This window comes from Pleurodeles waltl, chromosome 8 (genome assembly GCF_031143425.1).
Source record: "Pleurodeles waltl isolate 20211129_DDA chromosome 8, aPleWal1.hap1.20221129, whole genome shotgun sequence".
NCBI classification, from domain to species: Eukaryota; Metazoa; Chordata; class Amphibia; order Caudata; family Salamandridae; genus Pleurodeles; species Pleurodeles waltl.
The window spans coordinates 505,707,841-505,730,377 of NC_090447.1; the positions used below are offsets into that span (position 1 = coordinate 505,707,841).

General features: G+C 44.3%; 1 protein-coding gene across 2 annotated transcripts in view; it reads left to right on the forward strand.

Annotated features, from left to right (window-relative positions):
- Positions 1-11,492, forward strand: part of UXS1 (UDP-glucuronate decarboxylase 1) — a 270,558-nt gene extending 259,066 nt beyond the window's left edge. The window contains exons 14-16 of one of the 2 annotated variants that reach the window (XM_069204467.1): positions 502-605; positions 10,642-10,753; positions 10,856-11,492. In XM_069204467.1, the coding sequence (XP_069060568.1) occupies positions 502-605; positions 10,642-10,753; positions 10,856-10,875 (236 nt within the window). In that variant the 3' untranslated portion in view covers positions 10,876-11,492. Of the gene's footprint in view, positions 1-501; positions 606-10,641 lie in introns of both variants that reach the window. The other variant, XM_069204466.1, reaches the window with a different exon arrangement.
- The last annotated feature ends 11,045 nt before the right edge of the window (positions 11,493-22,537 follow it).

Here is a 22,537-nt window from a genome sequence, read left to right on the forward strand (position 1 = left end):
CATTTCTAAGCTTCGTAAATTACAGCAACTATTACTACTCAAGTTAATAGTATCAATGTATCGACAGCATAAGCATCAACTGTGAGTTGGCCTTGCCTTTGCCGAGATTCAAACTTTTGATCTCAAGAAAATCCCAGTTGTCTACAGTAAACACACACTTCGCTGGGCTCCAATACCTTTTAGTGATGGACGGCTGTAAAACAATATATGCCTGAAAATGTTATTGCAAGGCACTCACATCAAATCAAATCAAATCATTAACATTTATAAAGCGTGCTACTCACCCGTGCGGGTCTCAAGGCGCTAGGGGAAAGGGGGGGTTACTGCTGCTTGAATAGCCAGGCCACATATGTCGAAAACTTGAAGCCTATCAAATGGGTCGTCCGCCTGAAGTACATAAAACAAAGATTGTTTTCACTATATCTTGTTGGAAACTCCCAATGTGGTTGTGTCTGCCTCAACAGACCATTCTTAATACCATGTCTTGTTTCATTACACCAGGTAGCGGAAGTGAAATTCAGTTCCTTTCTGAAGCGCAAGATGATCCACAGAGACGGAAACCTGACATCAGGAAAGCCAAGTTATTGCTCGGTTGGGAGCCTGTGGTACGTAAATGAGTTGTGAACAGTATTTCACTTTCCAATAACATGAGTTGTATGTATTGTTTTGTTATCTAGCAGAATTTAAACGTCTGCCAACCAAGAAGGCGAGCATCGAAAGTGTGGAGAGGTCCAGTACAGTTTCTGAATTAACCAAGTCCTGAAAATGTGACACTGACTCCTAATATACTAGTGAAACCATTTTACAAACCCGTGTTTCTATGTCCATCATCAGTAGTAAGTTATATAGTGTAGCAACATTTTCAATTGTACTAGGATTTTAGCTTCTTCCTTTCATTTATGATGAAAAACGTATCTTCACACTTTGTAGGCAATCTGATTTTCCTCAAGAATAAATGTGGCTAACAGCTGGTTGATGTTTGAATCATCTCCTCTAGATCCTGGGAGAGTGTATATATTCTGAGCAATATCCGTGGTGGGTATTTTTGTTTACATCCACTGTCTAAGGGACCCAAGTGTTCCCCCAGGATATCCAACTTACTCTAAACACTTGACTATCTGAGTAGTCAGTGTTTACTCAGAGGAGATAGAAGGGGTGGAACACATGCTGGGTAGACATTGAAAACATAATGTTCATTCTGAGTCATAGTTAGATTGAGACTTTTTTTTGTTTTTACCTTAATGATCCTGCCTGAAAAATCACAGCACCTAGTTGAAGGTAATACAGAATTTGACCTTAATCAGCATTTCTCACAAGTGAACCCTGCTGGTAAAGTTCACATCACCTACTGGACGTGCTTTGAGTCTTTTATGGTTTTCTTTGCATACAGGAACAGAAGGTAGATGAAAGAAGGAACATAAACAATCCTGTTCTCTTTGGGTAACATGCACGGCCTCTCCCAGAAGGGATTGGTTGGCCAGCCTAGGACGCTAAGTCGTTTAAATGCAGGAGGGGGAGACTAACACAGACAGTGCAGTAATGACATACATGTTGTATCAGTGGTGTGGTTCCATGAACATCGTTGAAATGGTGCAAAGTTGTATGTCATAAGCTCTGAGGGTAAATAAAACCTAGTCAACATAAGTTAATGTACCTTATATGAAGAAGTAAAACACTATCTTACCACATTTGCCATGTGGCAATTACTGTATAATATACTGTATGTGTAATCTGTAGGAACTAGAAGTCGCCATGCTCATGCCGAAAGTTATGGGGTAAGGTAAGAGAGTGGGGGAGTCAAAAAGGCGAAATTCAGAGAAGGCAGATCAATTTAAAGAGCATAGCGTTACGTGAACTTCATAGGTTGTAATCACTATAAAAATCCAGTGCATTTGTATAGGGGAGGTTTTCCTATAATTATATTATACACATCAAAAAATGTGTATTAATTCCGCTTTAAAGGAGTCCAGTGGTCTTATGTAAGCATTCACATCCTAACACTGGAAGAAACTGCCACAACTAGAAGGCAGTCTCCATTTCTGAGTAAGATGGTGAAGGACAAGACGTTACTTCTTGAATACATGCTAGAATCTGGAACAATTCTATGTAAAGGTGAATATTTGTACAAAGTTGAGACTAGGCAGATGACAAGAGTAATAATAATATTCATTGTTATAGATATGCTCTACGGTCTCCTGGTAGCTCAGTTTGTTACTGCTCAAGTATACGCCAGTCATTGGTTTCATTCCAACCTGACCTTTCTGTTGCTTTAAAAAAAAACGTCTGTTTATGTTCCTTCCTTTGTGGTAAATTCTGTTTTCCATCTGGATTAAAGTTCACATTTTCTAAAACAAGCCAGTTTGTCACTTGCTGAGTGGGCTTTTCCAATAAGGTGTGGCACCAACCTGGCTGCCTATGTGTAATTTCTGATGTGTTCTTGAATGAGTTTTAATTTTGTGCATAGTCAAATCCTATGTAATGTATTAGATTAACGCACTCAACTCTGTCAACATAAAAGTTAGTGTTACTGTTAGTGAAAATCTTTTGGACCCATGTAAGTCCATTTGTTTAATGGGATCTGTTTGGTTGCTCTTGTGAGGTACACTCATTTCAAGTAACACAGTGATGATGTCCTATTGTTGGTGGTCGGTCCCACAAAGTCACCTTAGATTTGAGTTTGGGATGCCTGTGTTCCACTCAATCTTTCAAGTTATGGATACGTTTAAAGGCGAACCTAGAGTAGTGGTATCTTGCTCTTCCCCTTGTTTAAGAGGTGTCTGTGCTTCCTGATAGTGTTGCAGATTTGTGTGGATACTTGGTCATACATCAGGACGAGAATGATGCTATCTTTGTGTATTTTCTCCAAGAGAGTGGACCTTGGAGAGGTAACAACTCTCTTATAGGCTTAGCGTACCACCCTCATAGTACATGTTATTTTAGTAGTTTTTTTAGGTCATGGAATTGATTTAAGTAATTGGCACTGCTGCAGGTGTATCAGTAACAAAGAAATTGACTCCTTTGACCTCCCGCCGAGCGTCTGTTCACCCTCCTCTGTGCAGCTCCACCTGTGCTGCTGCTGAGAGCCTGCCTGACTCTCAGTTCAAGACCCACCTCCACCCTCAGGCTCCCGCCTGATCCCTGGTGGCCTAGTGACCATCTGAGTGTAAGTATCTGCTGTCTCTTTTCTTTCTGCAATTTTTTCTGTCATCTTTATTTTTTCTTTTCATTCTTGTCTCTTTCTCTCTCCTTTCAGCCTTTCACTCTCCCTGCACTCTGTTCCCTGCAGCTGCTGCCCCTGCAGCCCGCCTCCTCCCTCCCGTGAAATGCTTTCCCACCCTCCAGCTTCCCAGCTGACCAGAGCCCCCCACCTCTCTCCCCTTCTTAATGGCGGCCGCAGTGCAGCCACGCCACCAATGTGCCAATGGTAAGCCATCTGCGCCTGGACCGCTCCCAGTGCTACGAACCCTGGTCCTATGACCTTCCATCGCTACAACTCAGAGACCGTCCACACGCTGAACAAAGGACGCTTTGACGCCTGCCATTTCACATCACCCAGAAACACCCATGGACTGTTTTCCTTCCTCTACTGCCACCGCACCCTCACCCTACACCAAGATCTGGACCCTCCCGCCTCTGACCCACGAACACCAACCCAGAGCACCTCAACTGCATCCTCCTCAACGTTCGATCCCTCCACAAACATGCCATAGAACTCTGGTACCTTCTAGACTCCACCCGCCGGCCATTGCCTTTCTCACCAAGACTTGGACAAACCTAGTATCTGCACCGGACATCGCCATACCCAGAGGCTACAGACTGCTCCGCAAGGACCGGCCGTCTCGCCCACGTGGCAGCCTGGCTATTGTACACAAATCCACCCTCCACTTCACAACCAACATGGAAGAACACTCCCCCTCATGGAGCACCTCCATTTCCAGATTCACGCCACCCCAAAGTCTACCTTCTGCAGCACTCTCATGCACAGCCCCCCCCCCAGCCTTCAGCGACTCCAACATCATCCCTCCTCACGCTTTCGCTTCCTTAAACTGCTTCCTTCTCAGCGACCTCAACTACCACATTGACCTCAACACCACCTCCCTGCTTGATAACTTCACTACAATAGGACTAAAGCAACTGATCACCTCGCAAAACACACAACGCTGGACACACATTCAATGCCATTTTTTCCACCAGCAACAACATCACCGTCGACAGCACCTCCACACTTCACTGGAGTGACCACCACTGCATCCATTTCACCATCACCTCACCAACCATCCACCTCCGCACACTCCGACTCCCCCACACCCCCTCAAGCAGAAAATGAACCAGATCCCTGAGGAACAGCTCACCAACACCCTCAGCAAGTCTCCACCGACCCTGACCGCAGACGCTAACATCTCTGCACAGAACTTCCTCCCACGGATCTCCGAATGCGGAAACTCTCTAGCACCTCTCTGTAAGATCTCAGCCAAACACAACCTCAAGAAAGCCAGATGGTTCTCCCTCGGACTCCAAATGCAGCTGCAGATGGCTAGAGAAAAACATGGAGAAATAGCAAGTCCCCGGAAGACTTTGAGGCCATCAGAACTGCCACCAAATCCCACAACCACCTCATTAGAGTCACCAGGAAAGCCGCCCTGCTGGACTGTATCAGCGTCACCACTCACAACACGAAAGAGGTCTTCACCTTGGTCAGGGAGTTTGCCAAACCCCAATCGGAAACCGCAAACATCCTTCTTTCTCAAGACCTCTGTGACAGACTAGCCTCCTTCTTCCACTGGAAAATCAGACATATACAACAGCTTCGGACCCCAAGACTCTTTGACCCCTCCTACAACCCCCAGCTCTGAACCATCACAGATCCTGCACCACTGGACCACCCTCACGACGGGCAAGACCCACACCATCATGAGCAGCATCCACTCCGGAGCCCCTACAGACCCTTGTCCTCACCCACATTTTCAACAAATCCAACACCTCCATCGCACCCGAGCTCCGGCACACCATCAGCTACTCCATAGATACAGCCACAGTCCCAGAGATCCACCTGCTCCTGAAGAAACACACAGCTGATCCTCTGGACCTCAAGAATTACCTCCCCATCTCTCTGCTGCCTTTCCCACCCTAGGTCATCAAAGAGGCCATCAAAACTCAGCTCCATATGCACATTGAGGACAATAACAATCTGGACATTTCCCAATCAGGTTACAGGAGTAACCACAGCATGGAGGCCGCCCTATTTGCCGCCACAGATGACATCCGCTCACTCCTCAACCACAGCCTTACAGCAGCCCTCATCCTACTGGAGCTAACAGCTGCATTCAACACTGTTTCACACCTCACTCTCTGCTCCAGAATCCATGCAGCCAGCATCCGCGGAGAGGCACTACAATAGATACACTCCTTCCTGTCTGTCAGAACCCAGAGAGTCAGACCCCCGCCTGACCTTTCAGAGCCTACGGAGATCAGCTGCAGGGTTCCACAGAGCTTCTCCTTGAGCCCCACACTCTTCAACATCTACATGGCCCCGCTCCCATCCCTCGTCCGGAACCACAGACTGAATTAACATTGTCTCCTATGGCAACGACACCCAGCTGATCATCTCTCGGACTCAAAACCCCAGAACTGCCAAGAAGAATTCCCACAACGGGATGGAAGTCATCGCCTCCTGGATGAAGGATAGCTACGTCAAGCTAAACTCTAACAAGACCGGTATCCTCATCCTGGTACCCTCCACATCAGACTGGAACGACTCCTGGTAGCCATCCACCCTCTGCACCCCCTCCCCACCCCTACAGACTACGCACGCAACCTCGGCTTCATCCTGGATTTATCACTCACCATGACCTGCCAGGTCAACTCAGTTGCATCCTCCTGTTTTCACACCCTCCGACTGCTCCAGAAGATCTACACATGGATCCCAAAGGACTGCTGCAGAACCGTGACCCACACCCTGGTTACCAGCAGACTCGACTATGGCAACGCCCACCTACGCCGGCACCACCCAGAAGAACCTGAAGAAACTCCAAAACGCCTCCGCCAGACTTATCCTGGACATTCCCTACTGCAAACACATCTCCAATCACCTAAGAGCCATCCATTGGCTTCCTATCGAGAAAAGGATAAACTTCAAACTCCTCATACAGGTATACAAGGACCTCCAAAACTTAGGACCTGCCTACCTCAACCACCGCATCACCTTCTACTCTCCCCACCAGACCTCTCCACTCTGCTCAACAAGCCCTACAACCTGTACCCTGCATATGGAAAACCTTGGCTAGTGGAAGATCCTTCGCCTTCCTCACGACAAAGAGCTGGAACACCCTGCTCCTGCACCTCAGGCAGTCACCATCGCTGCATCAGTTCAGTAAGGACCTTAAAACCTGGCTCTTGAACTGAAGCGCAAAGGACAGACTCCTTCAGTGCCTTGAGACTCTACGGGTGAGTAGCTGTGCTTTATAAACATTGATTTGATTTAATTCAACTGGTCTGGATACCTTCTACGTACCACAGATGTCAACACAGTAGCAGAGACCTTACTGCAAAAGTGTTCTCTGCAAATTGACATATTACAATCAACCAGCGCATATTTGTATGATCAATTGCAGCATAAAAATACATATATAATCTGCCCAAAAAAATCTATTCACCCAGACAATGGGTGAATCCAAAATGGATAGTGGATTATAAGAAGTCAAAGGTGAATTTGGGATTCAAAAGCATTGAAGTATTGGTATCTGGATACCTCGGGGGGGGGGCGCCTCGGTACTAGTGTGTGAAGTGCTAGACACAGATCAGTGAGGAGACCAGTTACTTGCCCAGCTGAACTCTATTATTAGTCAATGACTACTAGTGTTAGAGGTGAGTGGGGACCCTATAGTATAACCCATGCAGTTATCAGACTTTTCAGGCCTATATCTCGAACACAGCTGGTAATCCTCTTCATTTAGTAGGTTTCGCAGTAGACCCACCAGATCACCAGTTGTGGCTGGGGAACTGGGATTTCATTTGCAAGTCCTACCATGCCTTGACTCCACCATATCTGAGTCCAGAATATTAAAGAGATCGTCACAGTCTAATTGACCTCCCTGGCATATCCGGCATATCTGTGCAGCCTGTCTTAGTGTACTGGGAGTCGATGTGCATTTGTGTACTCCAAGTTTGTGTTGACGTTAAGAGAACTGTTCACCTGCTTTCATTTGTTCCCCTGCATTTCCTTCTGTTGCACCTTCCTATTTGTAGCCAGGCTGTCTAGTTTAGATCAAAAGCTATTATATGGAGCAAAGAAGGAGGTCATTTGTGTTCACCCTACTAAGATGAGCCGATTTGAGGTGAAACTGCCTGTGAGGCTGCAAGAAGAAAAGTACAAAGAAGAGACCATGGCATGACCAGTGTGGCCCTCTGAAATGAAGATATGCCCTATGTCCATCCTGTGTCAAGAACAGGAAGATGATCAATGTGAATTGCAGTCAGAGCTCAACAAAACTCTCCAGGCCAGGATTTTCCTATGTTAGCTGAAGCTCAGTTCAGCAGAGAAGAGAACTCTGGGAGTATTGCTTTTGAACTGGAGATGTTTTGACTTGGTTGGATGTGGATGTAGATTCCATTCTCCATCCCCATATCTACAGGATCACAGTAGAAGGGTTCCAGAAAAAGCAGCATGTAAGTTGTCACATCCACATGATCAACAAAGGTGACCTTTGATTTCTAACCTTTATATTGTGCAGCAATCAGGCATATTTCAAAGAAAAAATTTAAATATTTTTTAACACTGTTTGCAAGTAAAGGATAACGTTACTGATCTAGTTGAGTGTGTCACTGGGCTGGTAAGTCTGAAAGCGATCAACCCCTTCGCTGCCAGGCCTTTTCCCCTCTTGTACTGAGCATTTTTGGGCTATTTGGGGCAGTTTGCGCTTAGGCCCTCATAACTCTTTGTCCACATAAGCTACCCACACCAAACTTGCATCCTTTTTTTCCAACATCCTAGGGATGCTAGAGGTACCCAGAGTTTTTGGGTTTTCCTGAAGGAGACCAAGAAATTTGCCAAAATACAGAGACATTTTTGTTTTATTATTTAAAAAAAAACAAAAAATTGGGGGGAAAAAAAGACTGCAGAAGAAGGTTTGTGTTTTTTTCCCTGACAATGGCATCAACAAAGGGTTTGCTGTGCTAAAATCACTATCTTCCCAGCTTTTAGGAACAAGCAGACTTAAATCCTAAAACCACATTTTTCAACACAATTTTGGCATTTTACTGGGACATTCCCCTTTTTTACTATTCTTTTGTGCTTTTAGCCTCCTTCCAGTTAGTGACAGAAATGGGTGTGGAACCAATGCTTGATCCCGGAAAGCTAAACATTTCTGAAAAGTAGACAAAATTCTGAATTCACCAAGGCGTCATTTGTGTAGATCCTACAAAGTTTTACTACAGAAAATAACAGCTGAAATAAAAAAAAAAAATGAAATTGAGGTGAAAAAAATACATTTTTCTTCACATTTTACTCTAACTTTTTCCTGCAATGTCAGATTTTTGAAAGCAACATACAGTTACGTCTGCTGGACTCTTTTGGTTGCTGGGATATATAGGGCTTGTAGGTTCATCTAGAACCCTAGGTACCCAGAGCCAGTATAAACATGCTGCACCTTGCAATGGGTTTTCATTGTATACCGGGTATACACCAGTTTATTTGGTGAAATATAAAGACTGAAGAATAGGTATCAAGGAAACTTTTGTATGTCAAAATTGGCACAAGATAAGGTGTTGAGAAGCAGTGGTTATTTGCACAAGTCTGAATTCCGGGGTCCTCATACTAGCATGTGAATAGCAGGGCATTTCTCAAATAGACGTCTTTTTTCACACTGTCTTATGTTTGGAAGGAAAAAATGCAGAGAAATACAAGGGGCAATAACACTTGTTCTGCTATCCTGTGTTTCCCCAAGTCTCCCGATACAAATGGTACCTTGCTTGCGTGGGTAGGCCTAACACCTGCGACAGGAAACACAACATCGACACATCACATTTTTACATTGAAAACTGACGTGGTTTTTGGAAAGTGCCTAGCTGTGTATTTTTATCTGTAGCTCAGCCGGCACCTAGGAAAACCTACCAAACCTGTGCATTTTTTAAAACTAGACACGTAGGGGAATCCAAGATGAGAGGACTTGTTGGGCTCTCACCAGGTTCTGTTACCCAGAATCCTTTGCAAACCTCAAACTTTGGCTAAAAAATAACACCTTTTCCTCACATTTCGGTGACAAAGTTCTGGAATCTGAGAGGAGCTACAAATTTCCTTCCACCCAGCGTTCCCCCAAGTCTCCAGATAAAAATGGTACCTCACTTGTGTTGGTAGGCCTAGTGCCCGTGACAGGAAATGCCCCAAAACACAACTTGGACATATCACATTTTCCCAGCAAAAACAGAGCTGTTTTTTTCCAAAGTGCCTAACTGTGGATTTTGGCCTCTAGCTCAGCCGGCACCTAGGGAGACCTACCAAACGTGCATTTTTAAAAAGTGGATACCTAGGGGATTCCAAGATGGAGTGACTTGTGGGGCTATCACCAGGTTCTGTTACCCAGAATCCTTTGCAAATCCCAAAATTTGGCCAAAAAAACACTTTTTCCTCACATGTCGGCGACAGAAAGTTCTGGAACCTGAGAGGAGCCACAAATGTCCTTCCACCCAGCGTTCCCCCCACAAGTCTCCCGATAAAAATGATACCTCACCTGTGTGGTGGCCCAGGTGCAGGTGCCTGCAACAGAAAAAGGCCAAAAAACCTGTAGAGATTGAGGGGATAGCCCAGCGAGTTGATACGCACATATTTTTATTTTATACATCTTTAGGCTGGACTCTGCTTTGGGGACCCACACAAGTGTGGCTGTGAGTAATGTAACATCACCTGATAGTGAAAGTTTGATGTAATATTGTGCACCGTCTGTGTGAGAACGGGAAATGTGAGGCCTTCTTTTGGGGAATGTGATGGGTAGAAACGGACATTTTTTTAAATGGAGGGAGAAGGGTGTGTTAAGATCTTACAGATTTCGGAAGCTTGGTTTGAGAGCAATAAGCCAGGCCAAGTTGAAGGGTACGTGTCGAATGTGAGTTATCTGCATTGTTGGTTGCAGTTAAAGGTGAGTCGATAGACTTTTTCTACGGAATTACCATTATAACTGACCTTTACCATGTGAAACGTTATTCTACCTTTATACCTTAAGGCTAGCATTATCTGGTCTGTAATTAATCTCAGCATTTTACATAGATAAGTGTGATCATACTTACAATCTTGGTGGAAACTAGTATCCTTTGCAGGGACCCTAGACGATGTCAGTTTCCTTCTTGCATATTGTATTGTACTTAACAATTATTTACATATGCTCACTGATCATACGGGTAACTATGGAGGAAATGAGTATCCTTTGCAGGGACCCTAGATAAACCTTTTTTTTTTTTTTAAATACCGTATTTATAGTCAGATTATTTAAATATGATCATCGTTTTTACTAAATTGTATTAAATGTAATGTAAATTGTGATATTATCTTCGGTTGTTTTATGCTTTTACTGCCTTACAAGCCGAAATAAAGAATAATAATAATACATTGATATGTATTTTCTTTTTTCTATGCGTATCAAATTATAACAGGTTCCTCTAGAGGAAGGCTTGAATAAAACCATCCACTACTTTCGAAAAGAACTTGAATTTCAGGCAAACAATCAATACATCCCAAAGCCGAAACCTGCAAGAATAAAGAAAGGTAGAACAAGACAGAACTGAAAACTCCATATTGCAGGACAGGATGCCTGTTTGACGTTTTGCAGGATGTAACATTTCCTTTTCTTTCCCCCTTAAACAAAAGACTTCGATCAGGTGTCATGAAGAAGAAACTGGAATTTCATCCTGAAGCTTGCATTAAGGGAATGGATGTGCCTAAAAATCAAAACTGTAAACCTTGCCTTGCACTTTTTAAACCTTGTCTTTTTATGTACACTAGATTAGAATCATCATCCCAAGTCTCTCCAGGTCTTTTTTTTATCTTGCTGTGATGTCATTATTTTGTGACTGTCTGTGGACAGTTTTATTTACTGGTTTCTTTTTGAAGCTAAAGATGATAGATACGTGGAGTGGAAAACTACCAGTTTATTTATGAAATAAAAATGGGTACTTTAAATGTGAGACGTTATTCTATGCATACTACAAGAAAGCTGCCATTGCAGCACTGTCGGGACAGTGAGACACTGGCATTTCCTAGTGTATCGTGATAAGGAGTGAAAGGAGTTTAGTTGCCGAGCTTTGTCTGTATGTGAATCAGGATCATGTAAAGGTCTAGACATGACCACCCGTTCTAGAATGTCACCATTACCTTTTTCATTCTGTTATCATGGGGTGGGATATTCGAAATCACTACTGTGTTGTGTGTTCTCTGGGAAAGAAAGTTTATTGTATTGTTTACTTGTGTTTGAATATGCTATTTTAATAAAATATGGAAACCAAAACGTGTTTCTTGTGCTGTGCTGCGCTGGTTTGACTACTAAAGGACTATAATGGAGTTCTACTAAAAGCAAATTTTGACTCGTATCTCAAAGGAGGACACTTTTTTTCTTGTTGTCTCAGAGGCTCATACTTTCAGGATCGAAATTTTAATGTTTGATTATGATTCTACTCAAAGTTTATTGTAACATATTCATATGTCTTGGAGAGAATGGGAGGAGGAACTGATTCAGTTTGCTCCGACACTATTGATGTAATGTAGTTTCTGTTAAAAAAGAAAAAATATGGCGAGGTGGAGCTTTGGTGGTGGCTTTGCTTGTGGTATAGGGTGGCTGCCTTACCCTCTTACTTCCTCCTGCTCCACTCTGGCATGTCCTGTGGATCTACTTTCATTTCCCCTTTGCTATGATTCCTCCCTGCTTTTGGTCCACTCTTCTGAACCTCCCTAGCTGCTCCCATTGTACTGGCTCTTTTATTTTCTCCTACTTCTGCTGCTCCATGTCCACTTTTGCCTTCTTTTTCTTCTCATTTTCCCACCTCATTTTCTTATTACATGCCCCTGTATTTTGTTTTCCCATCCTCTCCTCCATTGCTCCCCTCTGACACAATATTGTCACATTTTCTGCTCAGTCCAACACCTTACAGATTTACCACTTCCCACTCCTGGTTTTCCATGCTGCCCCCTAGCCACTTTGTATGTGTCCTCGTATATTCCATTGTTCACTCCAGCGACCATGCTTTTTGCTTGCTATCTCCAACTCTTGTCACCCTTTACTTGTCACACTTTTCTCCTTGTGCTTTTGAGCAGAATGTTGCCACCTTCTCAAATATGGCTTTCGCAGTATTTTACGTGTGAGGTGCAGCAAACTTGAAGAGCAAAAGGAATGAAGGTTAAAAAAAAGTGATGATCTAATGAAATATCCAGATGATTCAGACCTACTCCACATGGAGATCTGGCAGCAGTGGAACAGGATTGCTTTTCTCACAAGCTTTGACATTAGATTTAAGGCAAAAACGCACCTAGTATTAAGCGTGGGTGACTAGTCTGCATTCACAAACCATAAGGACAGCCACTGGCTTAATATTTCTGAGGGATACTTTTAACCGCATATACCGCACCTTAGAAATCCCCAGATGCCAGACTGGATCATGAAAAGTTTGTAGAAGTGCTTCTGCACTTCGCTATGTAGGCACCACCCCTGCAGGCTGACGTCAGTTCTTTTCCTTCTGCACGTTCAGATGCTGAACCTGAGCTCAGCTCCTGGTTTTGTCCCTGGTTCTGCTAGGGAACAATGTTCCAACGGACAATATTGGGATTCAAGCCATGCCTCACCTGCAGAAAGCAGATGTCTGTCACAGACCAGCATGAGTTGTGCCTTTGGTACCTGGGCTCTGGACACAACTCAAATGATATGATTAATGTGCCCCGATCCACCTAAAGGTGATTCGAGACACGGAGACAATGTTATAAGTTTCCCAACAGATGTAGACATCCTCCCGGTCTCGCTTCAAGTCATATGTCCGATCCCGGGGCCGTTGGCATGACCGCTGCACCTACTGCTCAAAGTCCTCGTGTAAGTCTAAGATGAAGCGAAAGCATAAGAAAGCAAAGTGAAACTTTTCCCTCATCCCAACACACTGATTCCAAATAAATGGTGCTAAGGCATCATGATTATTCGCACTTATTTGATGTTACTAGCCACAGAGCTGATTTCCCAGTTTGTCCTGACGTGCCCAGAGTTTTCCAGGTTGTGGTCAAACCCTCAGCAGATTGAGGCCTTCAAAAAGGCCACGTTACAAATTTCCAGTGCACATCAGATTCCCTCTTGTGCCTTTTGACTCACAGAACTGAAGGGACTTCCACTGGGGGTTCCAGCTGGCAGGTCTCTCCCTGGCTCATTCTGTTCCCTTGCGACTTGTTTCCAGGCCCTTACCAACTCTGTTACAGATTTCAGTCTGGGAACCACATCAGTGACTGCAGGCCCCCTGGATGATCTAATGCCCATGCCGGGTCATAAATTGATGTCTGCTTCAGCTCAACCAATGTTGTACTGTGAAACTACAAAGGCGCAACCAATTGTCATGCACACCATGACTCTAAACCAGTGCCTTTACTGCATCACCTGTTGGACCACAGCCTCTCTGTAGGGTCACTTCTAAACGTTTTGCCTTTACACCTCCAATTTTTGCAGGGATTTGTTTGTTGGCCTTAAGACTCTAGCACAGGTTATCAGTCGTAAAGTGCAAGTGCTCCCTCCTCTAAAAATGGTAAAATTGGCTTACACCTACATGTGCACAAAATGGAATGCTGCACCTAAATCTCAAGAAAAGTCCAAGATATATTGAGAAGTGCTCAATATTCTTTATTTCAGCATCTCAGCATAAAGACCGCCAACACGTTTCGTTCAATTTACTTGAACGTCCTCAGGGCTGTAAACAATAGATACAAAAATACATACATTAAAAACGTGTTACTTAATGTGTAAAACCAAAACCAATGTGAATAGAATACCAAAACTCATTCTCTAACTACATCACCCATAAGCAACATTTAAAAGTCCATCAATTTTATAATACTAAAAACATCTCTACTCTAAAGGAAGGGGGTGCGCTGCACTTAAGACCTTACCTCCCTAAAGGCACCTCTGTCATAATTTTTGGATAACATGAAATTATCAACATGTGGATTTTTTCAACATTACGCTGTGCATATCAACCCCAAATGCACATTTATGTATTCATAATATAGGACATCGATAATATTCACACTTCCCTCTTACAAAAGAGTGATTTCAACTTTGACCCGTCACAAGACAGTAATTATAGACATGATTTTTTTTTTTAACATTACACTGCGCATACCAGCCGCCAAATACAGATTCCTATATTCATAATACTATAGGACATCAACAGTATTCACACTTCCCTCCTGCACAGGAGTGATTTCAACTGGGACCAGTCACAATATAGTAATTATAGCCATCCCTCAATTTAGATCCAACTTGAAAGCAAAATTACACACGTTTATAGCCCAACATGAAGGATGACACCCCAAATGTCCCCACATATATTCACAAATCCTTAACATACCTTTTAGCACAAGTTTGTTTCCCCTTTTACAAAAGGAGATATGCAGTTTGTGTATATGCCTATTGGCATGAACAGGGGATTCTCTCCCCAGTGTAGACACCTGCAGAGGCCAAAACATCCCTTTTTTGATACATCACAAATATAAAACTATGCATACATTCAAACTTGACTTCAATTTGAATGTGCCATAAAGGCGATCATTTGATCCATAAATGAAAAAACATCCTTTCCACAATCACATACCATATTAAGTCAGAATAATCTTTGGCGAAGATATGGGCCATAAGTTGCATTTACTCATTTTTTTCTTATTCCATTTTCCCTTAATTCATTTTTTTGTACAAAGCCAATTATTTCATCCATTCGTCAAAAAGCACCCGTTCCACAATCATATACCAAATATATCAAAAGAATCTTAATTGAACATGTAAGGACCAAGTCACATTTTTTTCATTTCATCACCATACCACAGACTCTAAAATCATTAAAATATAAGCTTCCATAACTTTTCCACTGGCTCTATGCTTCAACCATATGAAACCACAAAACGCTCTCTAGATGGAACACCATACCCCATGTTCCGAATTCTCCATATACCCTGACAAAAAACACACAGCCGATCCATAAACACATAGGGCGCTATATCAAATATCCTGCAGCTATCTCCATCCACTCTTCTTCTCAAGTGAGACTCACACTCTCCCACTCCGCAAGGGTGAAATACCTTCCTACCATCCACATATACACTCACAAGAATCTGTACATACTCAACCGCACTACACTCACATAAAGGACAACAAACGCTACATCGACAGTCAAAACCACCATCCTCATCCGCCTCTGCCTCCAAATGGATCTTACATTGTTCCACTCCACAAAGGCAAATACCCTCCTTTCATTCGCATGCATGCTCACCAGGATCTGTGTTTACTGCCAAAGCGTCTGGCAACTGCTTTCATGGTCAATCCAGAGCAAATTCCCAACAAAAAGTGTAACCCAAACACATACCTCGTTATATACCACTCCTACTCCCCACCCAGCACACTGTGCACCTGGTAAAGCACATGCAGCCACCCAACCCGGTCTTTCACCACAGCTCCTCAACTGTTGCCTCGAAGGAATATATCGTCCCCCCTTCTTCCCCCACACTGTGATTGTCAAAATGCAATCCCACTCAAAATTCAATCCTAACGTGCGCACACATTTCAAATGTCCGTCATGCCACTGTTTGAGGCTAACGTAATTAAAGAGTGGGATCGCAGAAGGGCAACGTGCAATTCAGTGAATTTATACTCTACTTATGTTCATTCCATAATGCTCAATGTCCCAAAATTGGCTTACACCTTATTCGCATATTTGTTTACTTATACGTCCCTAGTAAAGTGATATACCATATGCCCATGGCTTGTAAATTAAATACTACTAGTGGACCTGAAGCACTTATTGTGCCACCCACTTAAGTAACCCCTTAAAACATGTCTCAGGCCTGTCACTGCCTCGACTTGGCAATATAACCCAGTTGCCAACCTTTAAACTCACCTTTTATTGTATATTGCAAATACTTATTCAATCCCAGCACATATCAAAAAGTCATTGATCACTGCCTTATTTTTATCTAAATTAGATTATTGTAATGGCCTCTACAGAAACGTGCAGGAAAAGCTCCTCATCAGACTGCAGTTGTGCAAAGCACAGCAGCTAGACTGCTTTAAGTATTTCAAAATTCAAATCTGTCTCCAAAGAAATTAGGCCTTTAAAGCCTCACATAATGTTGGCCCTGGGAGGAGGGGTAGAAGTGCAATGATGTCACTTCCTCTGCATGTGGGTGATGGGAGATCCAGTGATGTCACTTCCTGTGCAGATGGGAAATGAAGTCTTCTTGCTTGGCTTCTTCTCTTAGACGTTTTTGGTGGGAAACCAGTGATGTCACTTTTTGAGCAGATGGATGATACGAAATCCAGTGATTTGACTTCCTGTGTTGTCTGCTTGAAGATGGGGGTCATAATCAGAACAGTATTGTTGAGCCACCTCTAATGGTCACCATTCAACACACATTGGAGAGGGGCTTCGAGCCTCCTAGTGTTAGCTATGGAAGAGCCGATGTCAAATCATTCTGGTGGTTATCAGATACCTAATAGTAAGCAGAAATACACCAAAAAGTGCCATCTACTTTGGTTAAGAAAACAAATTAATAGAGTGACTCGCTTCCAGCTGTCGCACTCAACCAAATTTGGGGAGGTGGGGCGCTTTTTTGGTGCAATATTTTTTTTACCAGTTGAGAACTGACAACACCCAGTCTAATTTGTCATTTATTATTCCATATCTAATACACTGGTGGCTGAAGACAAGCTCTCTAATGTGTAGTAAATGGTGATCATTAGAAGTGGGTTGAAGTTATCATTCTGATGATGAACCCACCACAAAGGAGACTATGAGAGAGGTTGCAAGGTGGTGGCACAGGAGCCGCTTCCTCTCCCCGCGTCTGAGATGTATACCCTGGACCTCCTCTCCAACTACACTAGAGCCAGTCGGGGGAAGGGAGTGAGGTTCCAGTGTCAAAGGGAGCAGGAAGAGACTGCGTCCTGCAGTGAGCTAATAGGACCGCAAAAGGGTATCACAATACCAGCTAAACAGTCTGCTCACTGTCACGCCCATGACAAAATAAAAAGAGAGAAGCAGGCTGTTCTCAACAAACTTCAATCCAACGACACAGTGAAGTTGAATGATGGATAATAGTGCCACATATTGGGAAGGCTGAGCCAAGGTGCCCCAGATACACTGAAGCTGTTCTCAATTATGTCGGTGAGGAGTAGGAGCTGTTAGGATGGACACAGAGGGCGTCTGGTGTGGGGGTGTAGTAAATGAGGAGAGCAGCAAAGAACGAACTTGGCCATAGGCCCCTTAGGCTTGACATTTGGGTTACATCAAGACACTGGACGCTCAATAGAGGTGGCAGTAAATGTTGACTTGTTCAATTGTTAGTAGAGCGCATATTGATCCACAACTGATACAAAGGGGAACAGATGAAGCGCTAATATCTGTACCACACTGGGGACATACATCGCACTGCAGACAGGTCAGGGAAATATGCACTGTCTTTTCACACGCTAAATGGTGAAGATACTGAGCTATGTTAAATGTTTCAATGCTCAGTTTAAATGACGCGCTCTACTCTCTTTCAGGAGGTTAAAACCAAAACTCTTACCCATGGCTCCATATACTCTCTGAAAGCGAATCAGGAGATATTCCTTAGATCTGCTTTCTCACAGGTAAAGATGCACTCAGATCAAGACATGCTGATTGAAGGGGACATAAACACTGTTATGGATACTGACTTGGACCCGTCCTCTCAGCGAGTGGGAAGATGGGGACACTCTCAAAGGGGAAACTTAAATGTATGCAGGACCTGAGACTGGTCGAACTCTGGGATATATCCATCTTTCATAATGAGACTATACCTTCTACGTGGCCTCAGGAAAGATGTGCGCCAAATTGGATTATTTTATTGGCACCATACATATACATTCAACAACCGTATACTGAAACGTAACAAAGTGGTAGAGACAGTCAACTTCAGCATTACTAGCTACCTCCACACTAAAAACACCCCAAACATGACCATCCTGCTTCTGTGGGACACATTAAAACAATGACTTGCTGGATATTTATCTCAAATACAGCCCTTCTGTATAAGGGAGGGGAGATAAAAGAATGGAGTTCGGAGGAAGGGTCGCAGACTTGGAACAGACCCACAAACACTGTCCAAACCCATATCGTGACAACTAACTTTAGCCAGACAACACCTTAAGGCCCAAGATATTGACAAGGTGTAACTAGCACTTTTAGGTCTTAAACAAAGATATTATACAGGAGACAATAAAGTGGACCGCGTTCTGGCTACAAAATAAGAGCTGAACTACAGGACAGTGGCGTAGTACATCTGACTACAAATACAGGGGAACGGGAGCGTAACACTAAGGCCATAGCTGATATGTTCCAAAGCTTTTGGGCTGATTTCTTCACGACCGATCCCCTACCGTCCTCGTTACCGACTATAACCACAGGCCAGGCTCAGTCGCTGGACGCAGACATTACTGTGGCTGAGGAAATATCAGCGACTTCTCAATTTTCCTTATGTAAGGCCCCTTGCAGAGATGGCTTCACTGCAGCCTATTTTGAAATGCTCTGTCCACAGTGGGCCTCAATGATGATGCAACTCTACAACGTCTTCGTAAAATCAGGCACCTTGGCCCCTTCTATGCATGAAGCTGTTGTAACCCTCATACTCAAGCCAGGGAAAGATCCACACAACGAACCTCATATAGGCTTAAATCACTTCTAAATACTGACATCAAGATCTTTACAGGGGTTCTGGCACTGCTCTTGGTCCCCTACATCCAGGGATTAGGCGATCAGGACAAAATACGCTTTATCCCCGAAAGAGGGAGCAGTGACTACAACAAACAAATATTACACATTCTGGACAAGTAAAGCAAGCCCAACATCCCAAGTTCTTTCTCTCAATCAATGCCAAGAAGGGATTTGACCAGGTTCACTGGCTGTAGTTGGTAAGTGTAGGAAGTTGGCTCTGTATATACTATTTCAAAGTAAGAAATAGTGTGTACAGAGTCCAAGGGTTCCCCTTAGAGGTAAGATAGTGGCAAAATTAGATAATTCCCATGCTCTATTTTGTGGTAGTGTGGTCAAGCAGTAGGCTTATCAGAGGGTAGTGTTAAGTATTTGTTGTACACACACAGGCAATAAATGAGGGAGACACACTCAAAGACTTACTCCAGGCCAATAGGTTTTTATATCGAAAAAAAAAATTTCTTAGTTTATTTTTAGAACCACAAGTTAAAGATTTGAAGTAAATACATAAAATGCAAGGTACCCCACACAGGTAAGTTAGTAACTTTGAATTAAAGCAATATCATATACAGTCTTTGTTAAAATGGCAATAAGCTATTTTAAATGTGGACACTGTGCAAAAATCAACCGTTCCTGGGGGAGGTAAGTAAAGGTTAGATTGTGAGGTAAGTAAGACATTTACAAGTCTCAATTCCTGGGCATAGGCAGCCCACCGTTGGGGGTTCAAGACAACCCCAAAGTTACCACACTAGCATTTCAGGGCCAGTCAGGTGCAGAGGTCAGAGAGGTGCCCAAAACACATAGGCGCCTATGGAGAACAGGGGTGCTCCGGTTCCAGTCTGCCAGCAGGTAAGTACCTGCGTCCTCAGGGGGCAGACTAGGGGGGTTTTGTAGAGCACTGGGGGGGACACAAGTAGGCACACAAAACACACCCTCAGCGGCACAGATAGTTAATAATGGAGAGATCCGGGGGTCACTCTAGCGGTGCAGGCAGGTACGGGGGGGGCTTCTCGGGACAGCCACCACCTGGACTAGGCAGAGGGTCGCCTGGGGGTCACTCTTGCTCTGAAGTTCCTTCAGGTCCTGGGGGCTGTGGGTGCAGTGCTGGATACAGGCGTAAGGTCCCTTGTTACAGGCAGTCGCGGTCAGGGGGAGCCTCTGGATTCTCTCTGCAGGCGTCGCTGTGGGGTCATCTCGGGCTACTCACAAGGATGCAGTCGCCGGGGAGTCCTCCCTGTGGTGTTTGTTCTCTGGATCTCGAGCCGGGGCGTCTGGTGCAGAGTGTGAAGTCTCAGGCTTCCGGCGGGAAGAGTTAGATCTTTAAAAGTTGCTTCTTTGTTGCAAAGATGTTGCTGTTGTTGAGCAGATCTGCTGCTCATGGGAGTTTCTAGGTCCTGGGTGTCAGGGCAGTCCTCTGAGGCTTCAGAGGTCGCTAGTCCCTGTTGGATGCGTCGCTGGTTGCAGGTGTTCAGGAGACAGGCAGGTAGGGCTGGCGCAAAAGCAGTTGTCGTCGTCCATCGTCTCTGCAGGCTTGTAGGTCAGCAGTCCTTCTTTTTAGTTCAGGTTGCAGGAATCTGATTTCCTGGGTACTCGGGTGCCCCTAAATACTAAATTTAGGGGTGTGTTTAGGTCGGGCAGTAGCTAATGGCTACTGTCCTGGAGGGTGGCTACACCCTCTTTGTGCCTCCTCCCTGAGGGGAGGGGGGCACATCCCTAATCCTATTGGGGGAATCCTCCAAAATCAAGATGGAGGATTTCTAAAGGAGCATGGGTCACCTCAGCTCAGGACACCTTGGGGCTGTCCTGACTGGTGGGTGACTCCTCCTTGTTTTTCTCATTATCTCCACTGGACTTGCAGCCAAATTGTGGGCTGTCTCCAGGGGGTGGGCATCTCCACTAGCTAGAGTGCCCTGGGGCATTGTAACATGAAGCCAGAGCCTTTGAGGCTCACTGCTAGGTGTTACAGTTCCTGCAGGGGGGGAGGTGTGAAGCACCTCCACCCAGAGCAGGCTTTGTTTCTGGCCTCAGAGGGCACAAAGGCCCCCACCCCACGGGGTCAGAAACTCATCTCTCAGCAGCAGGCTGGCACAGACCAGTCAGTCCTGCACTGAAGGATTGGGTAAAATACAGGGGCATCTCTAATATTACCTATGTGTGCATTTTTTAATAAATCCAACACTGGCATCAGTGTGGGTTTATTATTCTGAGAAGTTTGATACCAAACATCCCAGTATTCAGTGTAGCCGTTGTGGAGCTTTGGAGTTTTTTTCACAAACTCCCAGACCATGTACTTAATATGGTCACACTGTACTTACAATGTCTAAGAATAGACTTAGACACTGTAAGGGCATATTGCTCATGCAGCTATGCCCTCACCTGTGGTATAGTGCACTGTCTTAGGGCTGTAAGGCCTGCTAGAGGGGTGACTTACATATGCCACAGGCAGTATTTTGTGGGCATGGCATCCTGAGGGGGATGCCATGTCGATTTTGCCTTTTACTTCCCACCAACACACACAATCTACAATGGCAGTGTGCATGTGTTAGGTGAGGGGTCCCTTAGGGTTGCGCAAAATATGCTGCAGCCCTTAGGGACCTTCCCTGGTCACAGGGCCCTTGGTACCACTGGTACCTTTTACAAGGGGTGTACCAATTGTGGAAACAATGGTACATTTTAAGTGAAAGAACACTGGTGCTGGGGCCTGGTTAGCAGGGTCCCAGCACACTTCTCAGTCAAGTCAGCATCAATATCAGGCAAAAAGTGGGGGATAACTGCAATAGGGAGCCATTTTCCTACAGTGAGTGTCCTGGAAAATGTGAGACTGGGGCCAAGATTCAGCAGCTACACCGCTCCCACCGGTGGAGTCAGGATGACCAGTCAACTCTAATGCCTGTTGCAGTGATTAGGGTAATGAGACAGAGATGCCCTCTGTTACCCCTCCTTATTACATTGTGCATGGAACCATTGGTGGAGAGGATACAACACTTCCAAATAATCACAGGATTATATTTGGGGAGGGGGGGGGGGGGCGGGGGGTAATCAACACACAATAGCACTATTTGCTGATGATGTAATGGTGATGTTAACAGAACCCTTGTCCTCCAACCCAGAGCTACTATCCAAGCTGGACAGTTTTGGGAAAACTCCAGCTATAAAAGGAATACCCTTACATTTCAAATCATGTGCATTAATGCAACCGAAGGACATGAGGAAACTCTACCACAGATGGACACAATAACATGTGTAATATCTAGGCATCAAGCTGTGTCCCACCACTGACAACACTATCACACTTGGCACAATGTGGTGCTTAAGGCCCCTGTGAGGTGATCCAGAGGTGGATGTATGGAGAACTAACATGGATGGGCTGTATGGAGGTGGTCATGATGACCCTACTCTTAAAATAATTTACATTATGCAAACAATTCCAATGTCCCTAAAAGTGAGAATGATACAGAAACTACAGAGGTGCAGCGACCAGCATATTTGGGAGTGCAAGAACCCCAAATGGCAAAACACAGGACATACCAGACTGTCAGACAAATATCTTTAGTTGCTATATTTCTATAGCAAAAAAAGCACAATAAATAAA